At 35.6% G+C, this 22,505-nt stretch overlaps 1 protein-coding gene across 6 annotated transcripts in view; it reads left to right on the top strand.

The window, feature by feature from the left end:
- Positions 1-22,505, top strand: part of HELLS (helicase, lymphoid specific) — a 42,415-nt gene that overhangs the window by 10,343 nt on the left and 9,567 nt on the right. For 4 of the 6 annotated variants that reach the window (XR_014826666.1, XR_014826667.1, XR_014826668.1 and 1 more), the window contains exons 5-18: positions 1,199-1,235; positions 1,573-1,637; positions 4,827-4,868; positions 7,859-8,083; positions 8,640-8,822; positions 9,935-10,078; positions 12,328-12,524; positions 14,875-14,971; positions 16,126-16,287; positions 17,809-17,948; positions 18,031-18,169; positions 19,729-19,812; positions 19,888-20,007; positions 22,304-22,420. Coding sequence is in view for 2 of the 6 variants with exons in the window: in XM_003359300.5 (XP_003359348.1) it covers positions 1,199-1,235; positions 1,573-1,637; positions 4,827-4,868; positions 7,859-8,083; positions 8,640-8,822; positions 9,935-10,078; positions 12,328-12,524; positions 14,875-14,971; positions 16,126-16,287; positions 17,809-17,948; positions 18,031-18,169; positions 19,729-19,812; positions 19,888-20,007; positions 22,304-22,420 (1,752 nt within the window). In the remaining 4 variants the exon portion in view is untranslated. The remainder of the gene's footprint in view (positions 1-1,198; positions 1,236-1,572; positions 1,638-4,826; positions 4,869-7,858; positions 8,084-8,639; positions 8,823-9,934; positions 10,079-12,327; positions 12,525-14,874; positions 14,972-16,125; positions 16,288-17,808; positions 17,949-18,030; positions 18,170-19,728; positions 19,813-19,887; positions 20,008-22,303; positions 22,421-22,505) is intronic. The other 2 variants (XR_014826669.1, XM_084994979.1) reach the window with 1 other exon arrangement.

Here is a 22,505-nt window from a genome sequence, read left to right as displayed (position 1 = left end):
AAGATGTGACCAAAAGGCTTCCAGGAACCTAGACTTGTATTTCTTCTAGATACATTGATTCAGTGTTTACTAATTCAGTAGTCACAGCAACTTTATAGAACATAACTACTCTGAATGAGAATTGATTAACTTTGAAGGTCACCTATCTAATAAATAGTAATGCCAGGATTTGAACCTAGGACTAGTTTCAGACCCCACATTTAACTTGTATACTAACCTGCTTTTATTAGAAAACATCAAAATGCCAATAGGAGAAAAGAAAAGGTAACCTTAAGTCCAGTTACTTGATTATTAGTGTGGATAGTGGTGATGTTAAAATAAGTGCATAGCAGATAACTTTGCAACAAAAGCAATTATTAAAGACTGATATTTGACTCCGTAATTCAAGGGACTTATTTGAGGTTGTTGAAGAACATAGTTAAAATTTTGTTGGCTTAACCATTTACTCCCTACTCTTCAACCTGTTGATTTAAACCAGACCTCACAGCTAATTTTTATACCAGGTTTTGTTTTTTCCTAAAGATGTCAATCATTAAATCTGCCTACTCCATTTTACCAGTCTCTTGTTATTTTTTTAATCCTTTACATTTTTAACTTCGCTTTAAAATTTACTTTCTTATTTTGATTTATCATACATGTTGTCAACCTGTTCTTTTCCAGCTCTCAATTTGGAACTTTGTTTTTGGAACATCTTTTCCCTTATCTCCTCACTAATATTTTTTTCAGTTAGTATTCTCTTTTATTTCTACTTTCACTTGTATTTAACTTTTTTTTTTTTTTTTAAGCAAGAAATAGATTTATTAAGACAGGACAGCTTCCACTTGTATTTAACTTATAAATTGTACTGAAAAAGAGGACTCATTCCATACCATACCCAATGAATATCTTCATCATAAACATACAGTTAAAGAAAATGTACACATTAATTTCAAAATAAAAATGCCTGCTATCTTTAATTTTAAAATTTCTCTTACATGGAAGAAAATTGAGGAAAGTAGAAGCTTTGGGGAAAAGTAGAGAGATAAGGTTACCAACAAGTTACAGTAGAGAAATACAGAAAAAGTTTACCTGTTGGTAAGTATAATAGTGAAGAGTTGTGGATATGGTTCAGCTACAAGGAACCCTTAAATGGTGACCTTTAATATATAATGCCATAAAAGTCTTTAGGAAAATAATATTCTATATCCTTGTTTTGTAGGGTAAAAATTCCATTGATGCAAGTGAGGAGAATACAGGTAAATTTCCTTGATCTATTTGATGAATATGTGTGTGTGGGGGGTTGTCCTTTTAGGGCCACACCTGCAGCATATGTAAGTTCCCAGGCTAGGAGTCGAATCAGAGCTACAGCTTCTGGCCTATGCCACAGCCAAAGCAATGTGGGATCCAAGCTGCATCTGTGATCTACCCCACAACTCATGGGCCAGATCTTTAACCCACTGCGCGAGGCCAGGGATCGAACCCACATCCTTATGCATACTAGTTGGGTTTGTTAGCACCGAGCCACGATGGGAACTCCATTGTGTGTTTGTTTTTGTTTTAATTACTATGAAGAATAAAAATTTTTTTTTGTAGTTATGAGAAAGAAAAGAGGAAGAGAAGATGAATCATACAACATTTCAGAGGTCATGTCAAAAGAGGTAAAACTAAAGGGGGAAGGAAGGACACATAAGATTCAACACTGAATAAAACTTGTGGGTTTGGAACCTCATTAAAGCTGTCTATATTACTGTTATTTACCTGGTTTTTCTGCCAGTTAAGTGTTTTAGGGAAGAAGATGGCACTGTCTTCCTATTTGTTAAGGGGCATGAGTTATAATTATCAGAAATTATTATAACTTCTTAAAACCTCCAAACCATATCTTAAGAACTTTGTTCCTTATATAAAGACCATTAGGGAACTAAAATCATAAACTCCTTTCTTTTTTTTTTTAAGGGCAGCACCTGCTGCATATGAAAGTTCCCAGGCTAGGGGTCAAATCAGAGCTACAGCTGCCAACCTATGCCATAGCCACAGCTACGCCAGATCCAAGCTGCATCTGCAACCTACTCCACAGCTTACAGCAACACTGGATCCTTAACCCACTGAGCAAGGCCAGGGATTGAACCCACATCTTCATGGATACTTTATGGATACTCAGAACCTGCTGAGCCACAATGGAAACTCACCATAAACTCATTTCTAAAGCCAGTTTCTTTTTTCACCTACTTATTACCTCATTAAATAGAAATTAAGGAGAGTCTTCAGTTATGACAAATCCTAAATATTCCTTAAGCATAATTTAAGGTCACATTCTTAATTTAAAAAAAAAAAAAAACTAACCTTATTGCTTAACCCATTTTTCCTTTATCTGAAGTTCTCTTTACATCTTGATGAAGTATAAAATACAGGGTTTCACATAATGCTTGTCTTTATTCTAGGTGTATATCTGATATTTTCCCTTTTTTCCCATTTAAAAATAGTAAGACCCACTTAATTTGTTACGGAACATACTCAACCTTCAGGCTGAAAATCACTTTTAATGAGGTTTATTGAAGTTTAGATAATGACACAGCTTATTTTAATTCATCAAATGTTTGTGGCATATCTGCTGTGGGCAAACTTTGTTGAAGGTGGACACGTCAATTACAAAAGAAAGGTATCACTGACTTTGCGTGATACTGTTATCCAGTGAGGTGTTTAGAAATAGTCAAATTTGACTTGAAAACTGGATGCTGTTGAGCATATAGAAGGGCTTATAAGCGTGAAGTTCATAAAGATTTCATCTAGGAGGTTGAGACTTGAAGGATAAAAGTTAAATCATTTGAAGGTAGGGTTAGGAAATAGGGAAATAATAAGACATAAGGAAGATAACTGGGGAAGTGTTCTGAGAAGAGATAATAACACTTGACAAATGTCCAAAGACAGGAGAGTTCTTGGCAAGTTCAAAAAACTTAAATTATATTTGGCTCCAGTTTGTAAACAAAAGAGTGTTGAAGGATGAAGCCGTAGAGGTAGTGGCCTTGGGAGTTAAGGAGGTTTAATTTCCAATAAGAATACTTCATAGTTGGTATTGTTTTGATTCATTCACAAATTTGTCAAAAAGGTTCAGCTTATCTGGTCATTTAAAAAAACAACTCTTTTATTCTCTATATAAAATTCCTTCGGGAGTTCCCGTCGTGGCGCAGTGGTTAACGAATCTGACTGGGAACCATGAGGTTGCGGGTTCGGTCCCTGCCCTTGCTCAGTGGGTTAACAACGATTCAGCATTGCCGTGAGCTGTGGTGTAGGTTGCAGATGCGGCTCGGATCCCGCGTTGCTGTGGCTCTGGCGTAGGCTGGCAGCTGCAGCTCCGATTCGACCCCTAGCCTGGGAACCTCCATATGCCGCAGGGGCGGCCCAAGAAATAGCAAAAAAGACAAAAAAAAAAAAAAAAAATTCCTTCGGCCTTAGGATGTGAATATTATACCTACATAATACTTTTTATGTACACATATGAGACATATATGTGTACATATGTATGTATGTAGTGTCAGCCACTTATGTGTTGTGACATTCTCCTGTGTATCTCAAATTTGAGATATGCTTAAAATTTCTTGAATGTATCATACTATTTCATCTCTTTTGTCCTCTGCACCTGTTCATTCTGCTTGAAATGTATTCTAACTCTGTCTTTAATGATTATGCCCTGAAGACAGCTGTTTCAGACAATTTGATATAATACTCTCTTGAGTCACCAAGGACACTCAAATAATACTTGTCTCCATACCTTTAGCATCTAGTAGGTAATTCGAAATCAGAAGACTTCTACTTTTAATATATTTGTTGTTGACCTCTTGCTCAGAATTGCAAACTCAGATTTCTGTCCAGAGAGAAACCTAAAGTGGGCTGGAGTTGGTACTGAAATATATTTGGGAGTGAATCCTTGAATAATGGGAGTACACACAACTTGACTCTAGAGCAGGTTTTGGAGAACTTTTTCTGTAAAGGGCCACATAGTAAACATTTTGGATTTGAGTAGTTTTGTGGATAACTAATCAACTCTGAACTTGCCTTTGTATATGGAAAGCAGCCATAGACAAATTGTAAACCAGTGTGCCTGACTTTGATCTAATTAAACTTTATTTAGTCATTTATAAAAATAGGTTGCTGGCTGGTATTGCTCCATAGGGCTCTAGTTTGTCAACCTCTGTATTAGAGGAATGTGTGAATTTGGACTTAAGCTATTCAGATAAACTTTTTTTTTTTTTTCTTCTTTTTTTTTTCTTTTTTAGCCATGCCTAGAATATTGGCAGTTCCTAGGCTGGGAATCGAACCCACATTGCAGCAGCAACTCAAGCCATTGCAGTGACAATGCCAGATCCTCAACCCACTGTGCCATGAGAGAAATCCTATTCAGATAAACTTAGGTTTAAAAAAAAAAAACCCTGGAAAATTCAGGAGTAAATAACCCCCCCTTTTTTTCTCTTTTTTTTTAAGGCCGCACTTGTGGCAAATGGAAGTTCTTGTACCAGGGGTCAAATCTGAGCTGCAGCTGTGGCCTGTGTCACAAACCATAGCAACACTGGATTGGAGCCTCATCTGCAGTTTTTCTCTGTAGCAGCCAGATCCTTAACCCACTGAGCAAGGCTAGGACATAACCCAATTTTTAAGAGCTATTGATGAATTCAGAATTTTACAAGATGCCATGGGTTTAAATTTGTTTGATGTCCACCAGTTTGATTCCTCTGTATTTTAATTACCTTGCAAGCCTTATCCTCATTTCCTAGCATAAAATCAGAACAAGAATAATTGTTGAATGAATGAACCACATTCATTGTTACTTTGTTTTTGTTTTCTTAATGTTTTAGGAAATTTTGTCTGTGGCTAAGAAAAATAAAAAGGAGACTGAGGTAAGAAATTTATAATGGATATTAAATTTAGGAGTCATATTTGCTTCTCTAATCATTAGCACCTTTTTTATAGTTTTTAATTGGCATATAATTGACTTACAGCATTGTTAGTTTCAGATTATGGCAATGTGATTCATTCAGACTTTTTATTCTTTTTTTTTTTTTTTCCAGATTCTTTTTCCTTATAGGCTGTTACAAAACATTGAAAATAATTCCCTGTGTCTTGGCTATTATGCATAGTGCTGTAGTGAACATAGAGGTGCATATTTCTTTTTGAATTATAGTTTTATCCAGCTATATACCCAAGAGTGGGTTTGCTGGATCATATTGCAGTTCTATCTTTAGTTATATTTCTGTTTTCCATAATTATTGTACCAGTAAACATTCCCATTAACAGTACAGAAGGGTTCCCTTTTCTCTACACCCTCTCCAGCATTTGTAATTTGGAGATTTATTAATGATGGCCAATCTGATCATGAGGTCAGAGTTGAGGTGGTACTTTTGATTTGCATTTCTCTAATATTAGTGATGCTGAGCTTTTTTCATGTGCCTACTGGCCATCCATATGTCTTTGGAGAAATGTCTATTTAGGTCTTCTGCTCTTTTTTTTTTTTTTTGTGTGTGTGTGTGTGTGTCTTTTTGCCATTTCTTGGGCTGCTCCCGCGGCATATGGAGTTTCCCAGGCTAGGGGTCTAATTGGAGCTGTAGCTGCCAACCTACGCCAGAGCCACAGCAACGCGGGACCTGAGCCGCGCCTGCGACCTACACCACAGCTCACAGTAGCGCCGGATCGTTAACCCACTGAGCAAGGGCAGAGATGGAACCCGCAACTTCATGGTTCCTAGTTGGATTCGTTAACCACTGTGCCACAATTGGAACTCCTCATTTTTTGATTGGGATATTTATTTTTTTGTTGTTGAGTTGGTATGAGTTGTTTGTGTATTTTGGAAATTGAGCCCTTGTCAGTGGCATTGTTTGCAACTATTTTCTCCCATTCTGTGGGTTGTCTTTTCAGTCTTTTTATGATTTTCTTTGCTCTGCAAAAGGTTGTAAGTTTGATTAGGTCTCATTGGTTGTATTTTTGTTTTTATTTTTGTTGCCTTGGAAACTGACCCAAGAAAACATTTATCCAGTTTATGTCAGAATGTTTTGCCTATGTTCTCTTCTGGAAGTTTTACGGTGTCACATCATGTCTTATGTTTAAGTCTTTAAGTCATTTTGAGTTTATTTTTGTGCATGGTGTGAGGGTGTGTTCTAGTTTCATAGATTTACATGCACAAGATTTATTTTCTGTTCAGTATAAAGATTGGGTTATGACATATTTATAACCCAACTATGTTAAATGTAAATAAGATTAAGCATAATTTTAATAAATATGTAGTCACCTTTTTAAAGATAAAGTACAGTCTCATCTTTAACTACAATTTACTGTGGAATTGACAACATCTATACAGTGAATAAATATACTGATCTTGTGTTTATTCTGATAAAATTGACAAATGTATACATCTGTGTAACCACCACCCAAATTAAGATTTAGAACCTTTTCATTATGGTAGAAAGATCCCTTTTATCCGTTTCCAGTCATTTCCCCACCCCAAACCTAAAAGTAACTGCTTTTTTACTTCTGTCATAGATTAATTTTGCCTGAATTTTTTAAAAACATTTATCAAAATCTAGTTTTGATAAAACTGAAATATAAATATGTAGTCTTTTATTCCCTGCTACTTTTTACTCCTTGTGGTTGAGAAGCATCATTGGATGTTGTTGAGTTTACTGCTAGTTGGTTTCTTTTGCTGAATGGTTTTCTATTGAATACTGTAACATCTTTATCCATTCTCTTCATGGGCATTTGGATTGTTTCCAGTTTGTAACTGTTATGAACGGGGCTGCTGTGTTAATTTGTGTAAAGATCTTTGTGTGGACATGTTTTCATACTCAATGGAATTGCTGGGTCATATGGTAAATGTAGTTCAACTTTATAAGAACTTTATAAGAAAGTACAAATCTTTTTCCAAAGTGAGTACTTGCATGTTTCCTTCTGTAAACCATCTATTCATATCTTTTGCCCAGTTACTGGGTTGTCTTTATTGATGTGAATTCTTTAATCTGTTCATTGTCAAATCTATGTATTGTACTTTCTTTGCCTACTCATTTTCTTCATGATACCTTTTAATCAGAAAAATTTAAATTTTGTAATAGTACAGTTTATTTTTTCTTTTGGTGGTTAGTGCTTTTTTGTCTTAAGTATTTGTCTATCACAAAGTTGTCAAGATATTGCTTCGAAAAGCTTTATGGTTCTGGCTTTTGATGTTTAGGTATATGGTTTTGTCACATTTCATGTATGAAGTGGTGAAACTTAAGTTTCATATTTTTCCAGTTGAATATCCAGTTGTGGCATCATTTATAATATTTCCCTTTGAATTGACTTAATCCTTGTTTTCATATTCTTAAAATAGAATTGTGGACATAGCTAGCCAGTAAAATTTACCATTGGTCATACGTTGTGTCACAGACATAAATTGATACACTTAAGTTTTCTAACTATTTTGCCTTTTTCCTGAAGTAAAAGTAATTATTTAGATGGAATTAAATGTTTTTATGTTCCTTGAAAATAATTATTTAATGGACATTATGTGTTATCTTTGTTACAGGTGAAGGAAATTAGTTTAATAAATTCTTGGGTAGCACATTTTAGAGGTTTGGAAGGGATGTATAATTGTAAAGGATATTTCGAAAGTGTGTGTCTATTACCTGTAAGGATTATTTTCAGAAGCTGTTTTTTTTTTTTTTTTTTTTTTTTAATGGCTTTGCATTTGTGGTGTAATGGAAGTCACTCTAGGGTTTTTATTCAACATGTGGTTTTATTTCTTCATACCCAACAATTATACCATTGGATGAATTGTGATTAGTAGTTACATTTTTCTGATTAATGGAAGGTAGCAGCATTATTATGTGCTAAACTTCTAATTAAACCTTTTTTGTTACAGAATGAAAGTTCCTGCTCTAATCTTTGTGTAGAAGATCTTCAGAAAAACAGAGATTCAAATAGTATAATTAAAGATAGATTATCTCAAACGGTTAGGCAAAATACTAAATTCTTTTTTGACCCAGTTCGGAAATGTAATGGACAGCCAGTACCCTTTCAGCAACCAAAACATTTCACGGGAGGAGTGATGCGATGGTACCAAGTGGAAGGCATGGAATGGCTTAGGGTAATGAATCTTAGTGTATCCTATAATTTATGATGGTAATTCATTTCTATATACTAACCTGTTAATGTGATGTAATACGACTTGAGTTGTTCCTTCCATGTTTCACTGTTATATGTGAAACACATTTCTCTGTAAATATTTATGTTATGACTTACCCAGAATAAATTTTTTTTTCTTCCATATGCCAAACCCGTGGCATATGGAAGTTCCCAGGATCAAATCTCAGCCCAAGCTGTGACCTTCGCCACAGCTGTAGCAATGTCAGATCCTTAACTCATTGTGCAGGGCCAGAGATTGAACCAGCACCTCTGCAGAAACAAACTGGATCCTTAACCCACTGTGCCACAGTGGGAACTCCCAGAGTAAATTTTTGAAAGTGAAACATTATCTTATTTAAGGCTACCAATATTTTTGTGACTTTGATAACTGACTTCCCACAAATGTTATTACTTATGGTGCAAATATGTCATTCTCAAGATGGGTAAAAAGAAATAAATTGCTAACGAATGTTAGATGTTTATATCTGTTTAAATCAGTGTATATTTCTTTGGTCCAGATGCTTTGGGAAAATGGAATTAATGGCATTTTAGCAGATGAAATGGGATTGGGAAAGACAGTTCAGTGCATTGCTACAATTGCATTGATGATTCAGAGAGGAGTACCTGGACCTTTCCTGGTCTGTGGCCCTTTGTCTACACTTCCTAACTGGATGGCTGAATTCCAGAGATTTACACCAGAAGTAAGACAGGTTTCCTTTTACTAAATGTGTATTTCAAATGTTTTATCGTTTTGTTGCCTGAGTTAAGTTATAGATCTCTTACTCTGATTATGTTGAGTTCTTTGTAGCCCTCCATCCTATTAGAATTATCTTTCAATCTCAGCAATACTTTAAGTTTATATAGCATAATAGTTATTAGTAGTCTTGGACATCTTTCCAAAAATATCTTTGGATGATTTTTAGTGCATTAAATAATACATAGATTCACCAAAGACAGGCCTAGGTAGAATTTTATTTTTTTGCTTTTTAGGGCCACATCCGTGGCATATAAAGGTTCCCAGGTTAGGAGTAAAATTGGAGCTACAGGTGCTGGCCTGCGCCACAGCCACAGCAATGAACGCAGGTTCCGTGCTGTGTCTGTGACCTACACTGCTCACGGCAACACCAGATCCTTAACCCACTGAGTGAGGCCAGGGACCAAACCCAAAACCTCATGGTTCCTAGTCAGATTCGTTTCCACTGTGCCATGACGGGAACTCCAGAATTTATTTTTTAATTCTGTTCATCCTTGTGGTATTTTCCTTCCATACATAAGTGTTTTACTCAGATCTTTGCCTTATGAGACATATTTATTCTACAAATCGCTTTGCCATCTATCTCACCTTATACTTGATTTGTTTTTTTGTTTGTTTGTCTTTTTGCCTTTCTTAGGGCCACTCCCTCGGCATATGGAGGTTCCCAGGCTAGGGGTCGAATCAGAGCTGTAGCCACCGGCCTACATCACAGCCACAGCAACACGGGATCTGAGCCTTGTCTGCAACCGACACCACAGCTCATGGCAACGCTGGATCCTTAACCCACTGAGCGAGGCCAGGGATCGAACCCGCAACCTCATGGTTCCTAGTCAGATTCATTAACCACTGCGCCACGACGGGAACTCCTTGATTTATTTTTAATGGCTTTATTATTCTTCCATGGTAGTCCAGTTATTTATTAGAATTGATTGATTTGTGTTATAGAACTAAGGTTACGTTAAATTATATTTTTTCTCTTAGAAATTGATTTTATATTTTCCAAATTTTAATTTACATTTTGTTTTAACATTTGTTATAAATCAATGTAAAATCTTTTAGATTCCTACTATGTTATATCATGGAAGTCAGCAAGAACGTCGAAAGTTGGTAAATCATATTCACAAACGGAAAGGGACACTGCAGATCCATCCTGTGGTGATCACTTCGTTTGAGATAGCCATGAGAGACCGAAATGTGTTACAGGTACGAATGGTCCTCATTGGATTCTTGGTAGTCCATAAAATCATGTTTTTCTTAATTTATAACACTTCTCACTATCTAGTAGCATTTGTTTAATTTTTTTTTTCCTGGTAGAATATATGGCATTGTGCCTATTCCTTTAGAACCTGGAGGTTTTTATTAACAGAAAGATGGAGATGAAGTCTGTAGTCTTTGAGAAGAAAATTAAGGCCTTTGGCCCTTTAATCTATAGCCATAACATTATTTCAAATGTGTTAGAATCTGCCAGGCATAGACATTATCCGAGAATGTATTATAGATATGTCATACATATTACAGATGTTATCCATTTAATTTTAATCAAATAGTAAAATATATGAAGATAAGTTATTTTCTATCTCATGGATCAACTGTGGTATATATAACATTTCCATATCTACTTTTCTTTGTATTGTAGCTACTTATTTATTTGTGCCAAAGTTATTGTAATATTGTTGGAAAACGACCTCTCATTGCCTCTCAGTTCATTTTTTGGTGTTTTGAACTTTTCACTGCTCTGCCTATTTAATATATAGTTCTTTACTGTTTTTCTCTCTGACCAGTACGATTGACCTTTGAACAACATGGGTTTAGGGCCACCCACCTGGTGTGCAGTTGGAAATCCATGTATATTTTAGTCAGTCATCTTTATCCACAGTTATGGATCTGGATTTAGCCACCTGTGAATCATGTAATATTGTATATAGTATTTATTATTGAGAAAAATCTGCATGTAAGTCGACCTGAGCAGTTCAAATTCATGCTGTTCAAAATTCAGCTGTACATCAAATTTTATTTGTGTGCTGGTAGGATTTTGGAATGTGATTAGCATGTTATTTCTTCACAGTAAAAGTATCAGATACTGCATATAGGAAAAAGTGTACAGTAAGACTTAAAAGCACTTATAATTCTACCTAAGAATTTCTGTTGTTATACAACTATTGTTAGCATATAGGTATAATTTATAAATAGGGTAATGCTTTACACTGCTTATTGAAATACCTGTTTTCTACAAAATAATAAAACATGTAGATCTTTCTAATTATTTTGCTTTCTATGACTAGCCCATACTGAAACAGAAAGCTTCCTTGTTGATTTCATTTGCCAGTGGCTAGAATTTTTTTAGTTTTCCCTTTCACTGAGCTTTGGTTAACTATTTTAAGGATCCTCCTTTTAGAGGTTGATGGCATAGAGGGTATAGGACTTCAATTCTGGAGTAGCAGCAGAAGCATCTGAGTCTGTTTACTAATTCATTTTTCAGATTCCTCATCATTTCTGTTGCATTGGGTTCTTTTTCTTACTCATTTATGAAGGATGTTTTATATTTTGTTTGGCTTTTTAAGACATGTCATATAGTGAGAGATTATTCAGGATATCTGATTTGTTTGTTTTATTATCAAAAAGTTCCAAGTTTTTTTTTAATTAACAAAATCATAATATTTAAATTTTTCTTTTCATTCTGCTGTCAGTGTGTAAAGTAAAATGCAAAAGATGCCCTATTTCCTTCTTTTCCCCTAAATTGCCAATCGCATTATCCAAAGATATCTATACCTATAGTTATCAGTTGGTATTTATATTTCTCAAAAACTGTATATTTCTGTATTTTTACACATATTTGTGTATTTTTATCTTGCTTGAATAAGATAAAAGCATTAAAAATGAGAAATTGATTTTCATTACAACTTAAAGTAAATGGAGAGCTTTCTGTGAAAACATATATTACTAAAATTAGCTCCAGAAGAAAGGGAAAACCTAAACAAACCAATAACTATGTAAGAAGGGAGAACACCATCTGACTATGAAGAGCATCAGTTTCAGATGTGGGCTTCAACAATGAAAATCCTAATGCTATTTAGTGTTTCAGAGTATATAGAAATAGTAGCCTTTCATTTCCTATCCTAAAGTTTTTAGGACTCTAGGATAGCATTAAAACTAGATAAAGCATTAGAAAAGAAAACTACAGACTGCTTTGACTAAAGAAAAGGCATAATAGCAGATGGACTTTAATTATTAGTCCAGGGCCAAGTGAGGTCTATTTCAGGAACACAAATATGTATCAATTTTAGGAAGTTAGTCTATTAGTAGATCAGAGGAAAACACGATCTCAATACAGAAATAGCATTTGATAAAATTGAACCTTCATTCCAAATACAGAGGTTTTATTTTTAGATCTGCTCTTAGGAAAAACTGTGAGGTCATCATATAAAAAAGTTTTCCCTAAATTCCTTTTCTAGCATTGCTATTGGAAATACTTAATAGTAGATGAAGGACACAGGATTAAGAACATGAAGTGCCGTCTAATCAGGGAGTTAAAACGATTCAATGCGGATAACAAACTTCTTTTGACTGGTACTCCTTTGCAAAACAATTTATCAGAGCTTTGGTCATTGCTAAACTTTTTGTTGCCAGATGTATTTGATGACTTGAAAAGGTAGGTAAGCCAGTTATTTAATTATTTCTGTTTTTCTAACCTTGTCAAAATCTGTGCTTATAGTTTAATTTCTTTCTTATAGGTAGTTGGATTAAAGTGACAGCTTTGGGCTAGTTCTTTATAGTATATATCATACTTTCTACTCTCTTTGTTTTTTTATGGTTTTATTAAGAAATAATTGGCATATATCAGTGTACAAGTTTAAAGTACATAGGATGATGGTTGGGTTTACATATATCGGAAGTGACTACCACAGTTGGTTTAGTAACATCCATCATCTCAAATAGATACAGTAAAAAAAATTTTTTTCTCTTTGTGATGAGAACTCTTAAGCTGTTAACTCTTCTCTGTTAACAGCTTTCCTATATATCATAAAGCAATATTAAGTATAGTCATCATGTTGTACATTATATCGCTAGTGTTTATTTTATAACTGGAAGTTTGTACCTTTTTCTTTTTGGGGCCTCTGCGGTATATGGACGTTCCCAGGCTAGGGGTCCACCAATCGGAGCTACAGCTGCCAGCCACAGCCACAGCAATGTCAGGTCCGAGTCATATCTGCGATCTACACCACACAGCAATGCTGGATCCTTAACCCCACTGAGCAGGGCCAGGCATCAAACCTGCATCCTCATGGATGCTATTCAGGTTCGTTAATGCTGAGCCACAATAGGAACTCCAGGGATATACACGTTCTTCCAAATCCTCCCCATAGTATGTTCTTCTTTTGGAAAAAAAAAAAAAAAGAGATAAATAAAAAATTATTTCAATTTTATTTGCTTTGATTAAAGGAAAACTTTTATCTTGCTTTAAAATATTTTATAAGCCTCTTCATTGTTTTAACTTTGTAAAACACTTTCAGATGGATATTTTCATTTTATTCTCTAAAACAAGGGTAGAGAGGTTGAATACATCCCATCTCACACATGAGAAAACTTAAGTGTAAAGTTATTAAACATACTAGAGTCAAAGATATAATCAAGGTCTCCCAGATTCACCCTAATGCTTTTTATTCTAGAAACTGTTTGAATCTTCCCTTATATCATAAAAACAAAATATAAAAATAGTTTTCAGAAAGTAGTATCTCAGAAGAGTAAATAATCTTACCAGAAATTAAAAATAATGACACTAGAAATGTTGAAATCAGAAGGGCAAAGTAACTGATTTATACTTACTTTGGCATCAGTGAAGGAAGAAAGTTAATTTTGTGTGGGGAAAAAGTTTTATTTTGAGAATTTATTCTACCTCCGGTTACCAACATTAGCCCAAGGCCAGGGTGTCTTAGGAAACATTTATTAAAAGGCAAGATTTCCAGGTCCTGCATTTCTGCTGAGTATTGAGGAAGGAGCTAAGAAAATGAATTTATAAAACATGCCTCAGCTGATGAAAGTTTGGGAATATCTGGCCTAACTGCTGCATTAATGTTAATTCGCATTTTTCCCAATGGTATTTACTGACAGTACAGTGTTACTCAGTATAGACATGCTTATATATAATAGCTCACTTTTAATAGGTTGTTTTTACCTTGTAAAGAACTAAGGATATTAATAAATATCATTCTCAGGGTACGTATATATTGAATTTCAAAAACATTGTAGTGATCACATCTTTACCTAAAGAGGTCTTATGGCCTTGGTTTTCAAAAAGTTAGTTTTCATTTCTGTAACTTACTTAAAATGTCTCTTAAAATATGCACCTTTGGATGAGAGAGTGATCTTGGCTGTGACATCTGTCACCCCACTATCGCTAGGGTTGATTTGTCTGATCTGGCTGGCTAGGTTGGTGTCCCCTTCCTCCCATGGGACATATGTGTTCCTCCCAAAGATGCCTGCTTGGTCAAAGAGGACGTTATTCTCCAATAGAGGAGGACGCTTCTCTAGGTCCCCCGTAAGAGAATGTAGAGTATTCAAGCTTCCAGAACTGCAGACACCATATCCAAATGAAGCGCTGCATGTGGAGTCTGCCTTTATTTATTTATTTATTTATTTATTTATTTATTTATCTCAATTTTAGAGAAATACATTTTATTACATTTATAGTCATATAATGATTATCACAACCAAATTTTACAGCATTTCCATCCCAAACCCCCAGACAATCCCCCCACCCCCAACCTGTCTCCTTTGGAAACTATAAGTTTTTCAAAGTCTGGAGTCTGCCTTTAAAAAAGAGGAAAAAAAAGGAACCTTAATGTTTATTTAATGTCATACTATTGTAATAATATATTTTTAAATCAGAAAAACAAAGTTTCTTTTAAGAAAAGACCTGGTTCATAATGTAAAATCTATGTCATGTTAATATAATGAATTTATGTAATAGGATAACTTAAAATATTTTTTTTCTCTTACAGCTTTGAATCTTGGTTTGATATCACTAGTCTTTCTGAAACTGCTGAAGATATTATTGCTAAAGAAAGAGAACAGAATGTATTGCATATGCTGCACCAGGTTTTGACTTTTTTTCTTACTTTGCTTACTATAGATGTGTAGAATAAAAAAGGAACCCCTACAATTGATCTTTTTCAACCTGGTGTAGTAGATATTGAAAAATGAAGCACCAACCTCACACAAATTTATTTCCCTGCCCTTTCCCCTCCTCCAGAGATCACATGGCTTTACAGCAGAACCAAAGTGCTTTTCAAAATTTTGTCCTTTTCACATATATTCACTTTACCCCTAATGGTTACTTGTTAGCCAAAAATGAAAATTAAGTGTTTTACTTTAAACAAACATAATCTTTCAAAGGTCTCCCAGTTTCATATATGGGCCCCAAAAGCTTTTCACTGTGCTTTGACAATTTTATTCAAATTTTTTTTTGAAAATTTTTTTTTACTTTGAAGTGAAACCTCACAGTAATCAAAGTAAAAATAATATCCCAAATCATCATTCTTCTCTAGATTATTTGCATTTTAAGTCTGAAGCTTTAAAACTTATAGGAGTAAACTTTCAACACAAAAGTAAACTACTTTTTGTCTTTTTTGCCTTTTCTAGGGCCGCTTCCATGGCATATGGAGATTGCCAGGCTAGGTCTAATGGGAGCCATAGCCACCGGCCTACGCCAGAGCCACAGCAACGCAGGATCTGAGCTGCTTCTGCAACCTACACCACAGCTCACGGCAACGCCGGATCCCCAACCCACTGAGCAAGGCCAGGGATCGAACTCCAAACCTCATGGTTCCTAGATGGATTCGTTAACCACTGCGCCACAATAGGAACTCCTCAACATAAAAGTAAACTTTTGACAAGCTTTTTACCTTTCTGGGTTGGTTGACTTCTTCTAGCTCAAAACCTAACTTTTAAAAACTGCAGGCTGTAACTTTATCCCTAAGAAGTAGATATCACCTTCTTTCTGCTTTTTAAAGCAATGAAGTTATACTAGAAGATTTGAAAAATTAATTAAGTTGTGAAATGTTGTAGAAAACTGCTATGAGTACGAGTGTTGGTCTGGTCTGGAAAATTCCAAGGAGATCTTTTATATTGCCTACTGAGACATGACAGTTTCATATAGGAAGAAAAGAGGAAAAGGGGTAAAAGGGTATGTGGGGAGAGTATTCCTTTAGAAATGTTTAATATTTACATGTTTACTCATGTTTAAATTTTAGATTTTAACACCTTTCTTACTGAGAAGACTAAAATCTGATGTTGCCCTTGAAGTTCCTCCTAAACGAGAAGTAGTTGTTTATGCACCACTTTCAAAGAAACAAGAGGTCTTTTATACAGCCATTGTGAACCGTACAATTACAAACATGTTTGGATCCAGTGAGGTAGAGTGTGGATTTGAGATAAACCGAATGACAATTGGCATAGAAAATTTCATGATTGATTTCAGTCTTACATAAGGTTCATCACTTGTTTTCATGACTTACTGAGGGTGAATTTCTAACTGGGGTATAAGGCAAGAGGCCAGTAGCAGAAATTATCTCCTAGTAATTAAAATTCAAGTGATGGTTCATATATTCACTGCTTTGTGGTCATCTGGAATACTGTCTGAGGACAGACTTGAAAATACATTTGAACAATCACACATTATACTAAGGGCTTGCCATCTAGACCAGTCACCCCAAATACACAGCCCCTTTATAGGAAATGGTTGGTAGTCAAAAAATTCAACAGTATCTTCTATTTGAAAGGATTATCTTTTATAGTCACCCACCATATAAGAAGAGATAGAATTGGAGTGTGATTATCTTATAACTGAAGATTAGCATACCCTTAAAAATTTGTTCAGGTGTCCAGATTTTTGACTCTGCCATGAACCTATGTATTCTTTTCAAAATATTTATGATTATGCATTTCTGATTTTGTACAACCATTAGACTCTTAGCCCATTTTCATTTTTTTTGTTTTTTTTGTTTGTTTTTTTGGTTTTTTTTTTGTTTTGTCTTCTTGCCTTTTCTAGGGCCGCACCCGCAGCATATGGAGGTTCCCAGGCTAGGGGTCGAATCGGAGCTGCAGCCACCGGCCCACACCAGAGCCACAGCAACGCAGGATCCGAGCCGCGTCTGTGACCCACACCACAGCTCACGGCAACGCCAGATCTTTAACCCACTGAGCAAGGGCAGGGATCGAACCCGTAACCTCATGGTTCCTAGTTGGATCCGTTAACCACTGCGCCACAACGGGAACTCCCCATTTTCATTTTAAGTGAAGGGAAGGTCTGGCTTTTTAGCTATTAGGAAATTAAAGTAATTGCCTTTTGTGAGGGATTTCATTGCAGCATTATACCAATCCAAAGAAATATCCTCTGTAAGGCAAATATGTGGAGCCTTATTTCAGCCCAAAGCTATTAAATTGCTTTTATTTAAGTTCAATACGTTCAAAACAGTCTTATCTTTTTTTTTCTTTTTTTTTTTTTTTTTGCTTTTTAGGCCCACACCAGCAGCAAATGGATGTTTCCTGGCTAGGAGTCAAATCGAAGCTGCTGACCTACACCACAGCTCACTGCAACTCCAGATCCCCAACCCACTGAGCAAGGCCAGGGATTGAACCCACGTCCTCATGGATACTAGTCGGATTTGTTTATGCTGTGCCACAAAAATTTAAAAATCTTTTAATTTTTTCCACTGAGATATGAATGTATTAACTCTGATTCCAAATATTGTCATCAGTGTTAAAACAAATTTCACATGAAAACATTTACATTTGCCTATAGTTTATGGATTCTTGATTTTTTTGCCTTTGGAAATTACTAAACTTGATGAAAGACAAGATTATTTTTTTCTTTATATCCCAAAACATTTTTTACATAAAAATAAACGGTATTTCTTTAATTTGTTCTGTTTTAGAAAGAAACAGTTGAGCTAAGTCCCACTGGACGACCAAAACGGAGAACCAGAAAGTCAATAGATTATAGCAAAATAGATGACTTTCCTAATGAATTGGAAAAGTTGATCAGCCAAATACAGCCAGAGGTAGACCGAGAAAGGTATGAGTTTAAAAAATTTAAGGTATGCTTTAAACTGGTAATTTTGTACTTCTCATATTCATGGATTATGTGTTTTGGGCAGAGCTGTTGTGGAAACAAATATTCCTGTAGAATCTGAAGTTAATCTGAAGCTGCAGAATATAATGATGCTACTTCGCAAATGCTGCAATCACCCCTATTTGATTGAGTACCCTATAGACCCAGTCACACAAGAGTTTAAGGTGAATACTATTTAATAATACACTGTTCTGGTTTCTGTAACTTTTATGTTGGGTGAAAGTGTCATTTTGGGTTTTTTTTTGAGTGTTACTACTTAGAGTAGATACTGCTCTGTTTGTTTTATGAAGATTAAATGTTTCTAGTAAATGTAGACAGTGTTCTACCCCCAAATTTAGGACTTTAGATTGTTAAAAATAAAGGCTATATGTAAGCTAACTAGTATTTTTATTTATATATTCTTAGCTATATATACAGCTAAGAATCCTAAAATAAGTTTTTTAGTAACAATTGATTTCCACTCTGTTTTACTTATTTTCGTTTTTGGGGGTGGAGGGTGGGCTTGCATGTGGAAGTTCCTGGGCCAGGGATCCAACCCGAGCCACAGCAGTGACAGTGCCAGATTCTTAACCTCTAGGTCACCAGGGAATTCACTTGTTGTCTCTCAGAGATTGTTGTTACCTTTCAGTTATTTTAGTTTAGTTAGTATCTAGCTTATTAAAATCAATCTGGCTGTTAATTACTTCAATCTCAACAAATAGCCACAGGAGAGAACAAAAAGTTGACACTGAGTTGGAGGCTTCCAGATTAAATGAATGAAATTGCTTTCTTGGGCAGTCGATAGAAAAATAACATAGTACTGAGGAAATCAGTTCTCAGTAACCCTCAATAACTACTACTTCGCAGTAGGGTTCCTAACACCTAGCAATTGTGACATGTTGAGCCAGATAATTCCTTGTTAGGGATGTGCTGTCTGTGGTTTATAGGCCATTTGTCCAGCATCCCTAGCATCTAGCTACTAGATGCCAAAACATCTCCCTCCCCCAGTGTGTCAGCCTAACCTGTCTCCCAGGCACTGCCACATATACCCTAGGAGTGGAGGGCAAAATTGCCCCCATTTGAGAACCACTGCTTAAGCTTTTCATTGGTTAAGGAAGAAGGTCATTTCTAACACTATAATTGATGTTCGTAGAAGGTTAAAATTTTCTTTAATACTTAGATTGCTTATTATAAGCTCCTGTGCGTTCTTTAATTTCTACTGAGAATTCTAGCAGTAATTTTCATACACATTTGATAGAAAGTGTACTCAGTTGTAAAGAACAAACCTCAACATTATGTTTTATCATACAAAGTTTTGGAGAGAGGGGTGGGTAGGATAGATCAAGTATATACTGAAACTGAATTTTGGTTTTTGTGAAATCATTACTTTTAAAGTTTGTGGTTGCTTTTTTGTTTTCTTTTTTGTGTTGTTGCATCCATGGTATATGGAATTTCCACAGGCCAGGTATCAAACCTGTGCTGCCACAGAGACAACTGGGATATTAGCCTGCTGCACCACAGTGGGAACTCCTAGTTTTAAATTCTAGAATATGTTTTTCCTTGAGAAATATCTTCTGATAAAAAAAAGATCAAATAAGGTCAATTAGAAAAAAAATTTTAAGTTTTTAGGAATTTATTCGTCATTAAATTAAACTGCTCAGAAGGTTTTTATTTTGACAAAGACAAATTATTTGTAATTGTGACCTTTTTTTTCCTTTTCTATCTTTCTTTGCTCACGTTTAAGATTGATGAAGAATTGGTAACAAATTCTGGGAAATTCTTAATTTTGGATCGAATGCTGCCAGAACTAAAAATCAGAGGTCACAAGGTACTTTTGAGTAGATTTTTGGTTCACTAATTCTCTATTAATCAGTATAGGTATTAAGATATATTTAAATTTCAGGTGCTGCTTTTTTCACAAATGACAAGAATGTTGGACATTTTGATGGATTACTGTCACTTCAGAAATTTCAACTTTAGCAGGCTCGATGGATCCATGTCTTATACAGAAAGAGAAAAAAATGTAAGACTGCTCCTGTCATACATACTAAATTCTTTTATTTTCTATCTTGATTTCCAAATAATGTTCAGAATACCTACAAATATGTAGAGATAGGAAAGGCCAGAAACGCTATGTAGTAGGATCAAAAACATAGCATTTTGATTTAGTATTAATAAGTCTTTGTTGTTATTGTTCCTTTTTTGGCCACCCCATGGCATATGGAGTTCCTGGGTCAGTGATCAGATCTGAGCTACAATTGCTACTGAAGCTACAGCTGTGCCAAGGCCTGATCCTTAACCCATTGTGCTGGGCCAGGGATTGAACCTGCTTCCCAGTACTCTGAAGATGCCACTATGCCGTTGCTCCACAGAGGAAACTCCAGTAAGATTTAATGCTTCTGAAATTATATATACCTTCTAGCATAGCCTTACTTAATAATACCCTCTTTAACCATCGCTGTAAGAATATTTTTTGCCTGATCTGACTTTTTGACTTCCCTCCACCCCAGTATTTTACTGTGGAAAACTTGAAATATATATATAGCAACCAAAAGAATTTTTAATAACTACCTCTAAATCCACGTAGTACCTGCTGTTAAATTTTCGCTATTCATTTTTTAAATCACATACCTGTATTATAGCATTAGTCCATTACTGTATGTGTTCAGCATTCTATACTCCTTTGGTACCTTTCAAAGTAAATTACAGGTGATAACTTTTTTCTGATTACTTCAGCCTTTTTTGTCATTGTGTATAAAATTTACATTTCTTGAAGATATTAAAGTGTATATTTGCTGAGTGTCTGTATACCTGTGCCGCAAACCCCTATTAAGATACAGCTTTGAAAGTTCCCTCATCCTACTCATTCATTCAACTAACCTATCCTACCTACCCATCTTGTAGGCAACTACAGATTTCTTTTTTTCTTGGTTACCACTCTTGGGGGAGGATAGCCTAGACTTTTTTTTTCCTTTTAAATATTAACTATTCTCTCCCTCTCTCTCTTTTTTTTTTTTAATCTTTTTTTTTTTTTTTTTTTTTTTTTTGTCTTTCTTAGGGCCGCACTCGCAGCATATGGAGATTCCCAGGCTAGGAATTGGAGTTATAGCTGCTGGCCAACGTGGGATCCGAGCCGCATCTGTGACCTACACCGTAGCCTCATGGCAACGCTGGATCCTTAACCCACTGAGCAAGGCCAGGGATCGAACCCACAACCTCATGATACCTAGTTGGATTCGTTAACCACTGAGCCACGACGGGAACTCCTAACTATTCTCTTAAAGTTAAGTTCTTGATAAAATAGGTGCATGGAAAATAAATGACATTAACATGAGTAGATGTTTTGGCTTCTTTTGGATATGCCTTTTGTTTTGTTTTGTTTTTTGCTTTTTAGGGCCACATATGTGGCATATAGAAGTTCCTAGCCTAGGGGTCGAATCAGGAGCTGCAGCTGCCAGTCTGTGCCACAGCCACAGCAGTGCAGGATCTGGGCCATGTCTGTGATCTACACCACAGCTCATGGCAACTCTGGATACTCTTATCTGCTGAGTGGAGGCCAGGGATCAAACATGCATCCTCATAGATACTAGTTGGGTTCATTACCGACAACGGGAACTCCAGGATATGCTTTAATACTTGTAATTAAAAACATTTCCCTTGATCTTTTTGATTAAAGTTTATTTCCTCTATCCTCCTCACTTCTTTCTTTCTGGTTACAGTTTATTACAGTGAAAGGATACAGGTTAAAATCAGCAAAGACAAAATTGACAAAGGATGAACTCCAAAAGAAACTAGATGTGAACTTTCAGTGGAGTCATAGAAATAGCACTTAATTCTCATAGCAACAGTTTGTGGCAACACATGTGAAGTAAGCCAGGGAACTCACCTAAGCTTTGGTGTCCCAGGTTTTAACGGGGGTCAGTCACATAGGCATGGAGCACCCTTATGACTGGCCTGAGCTACTCAGTCTTAAGCTCTCTGAAAGTCAGTGCCTCTTGGAGCCTTTGGGCAGTAGGCATGATGATGATTTTTTGTAACCTAGAAAGTGAATCCTTTGAGAATTTTCTTTTTCCACCCAATTGGCCATTACTGAATTTATGGTTCTGAGGTTCTAGTACTTATTTATTCCATATCCAAAGTCCCGTGCGAATTCATACCCAGTGCGAAGAATGCTGACTTATTATATCCCTTGGCACACAACTGGCCTCCCTTTTCCTTTGATGGTAAACGTTTAGTGTGCAGCACTATATCCACATTCCAAAGCAGGAACAGTTTCTTTCTTAATTCCTTGTGTTTATTTATATTCCTTTTGCTTTTAGATGCACAGCTTCAACACAGATCCAGATGTGTTTATCTTTTTAGTGAGTACACGAGCAGGTGGCCTGGGCATTAATTTGACTGCAGCTGATACCGTTATCATTTATGATAGTGATTGGGTAAGTTGTAAGAGTAGCAATATAGTGATTATATTTTCATTTTGAATTTTTTAATCTTGCACACTTTGCAATTTCATAATCTATT

The sequence above is a fragment of the Sus scrofa genome, chromosome 14, assembly GCF_054392235.1.
Source record: "Sus scrofa isolate SSC_HxYL_T2T_F1_AM1 chromosome 14, Sscrofa_HxYL_maternal_Yorkshire_Landrace_v2.0, whole genome shotgun sequence".
Taxonomy (NCBI): Eukaryota; Metazoa; Chordata; class Mammalia; order Artiodactyla; family Suidae; genus Sus; species Sus scrofa.
The sequence above is the reverse complement of the archived record's forward strand: the minus strand, read 5'-3'. Positions and strand labels throughout refer to the sequence as shown.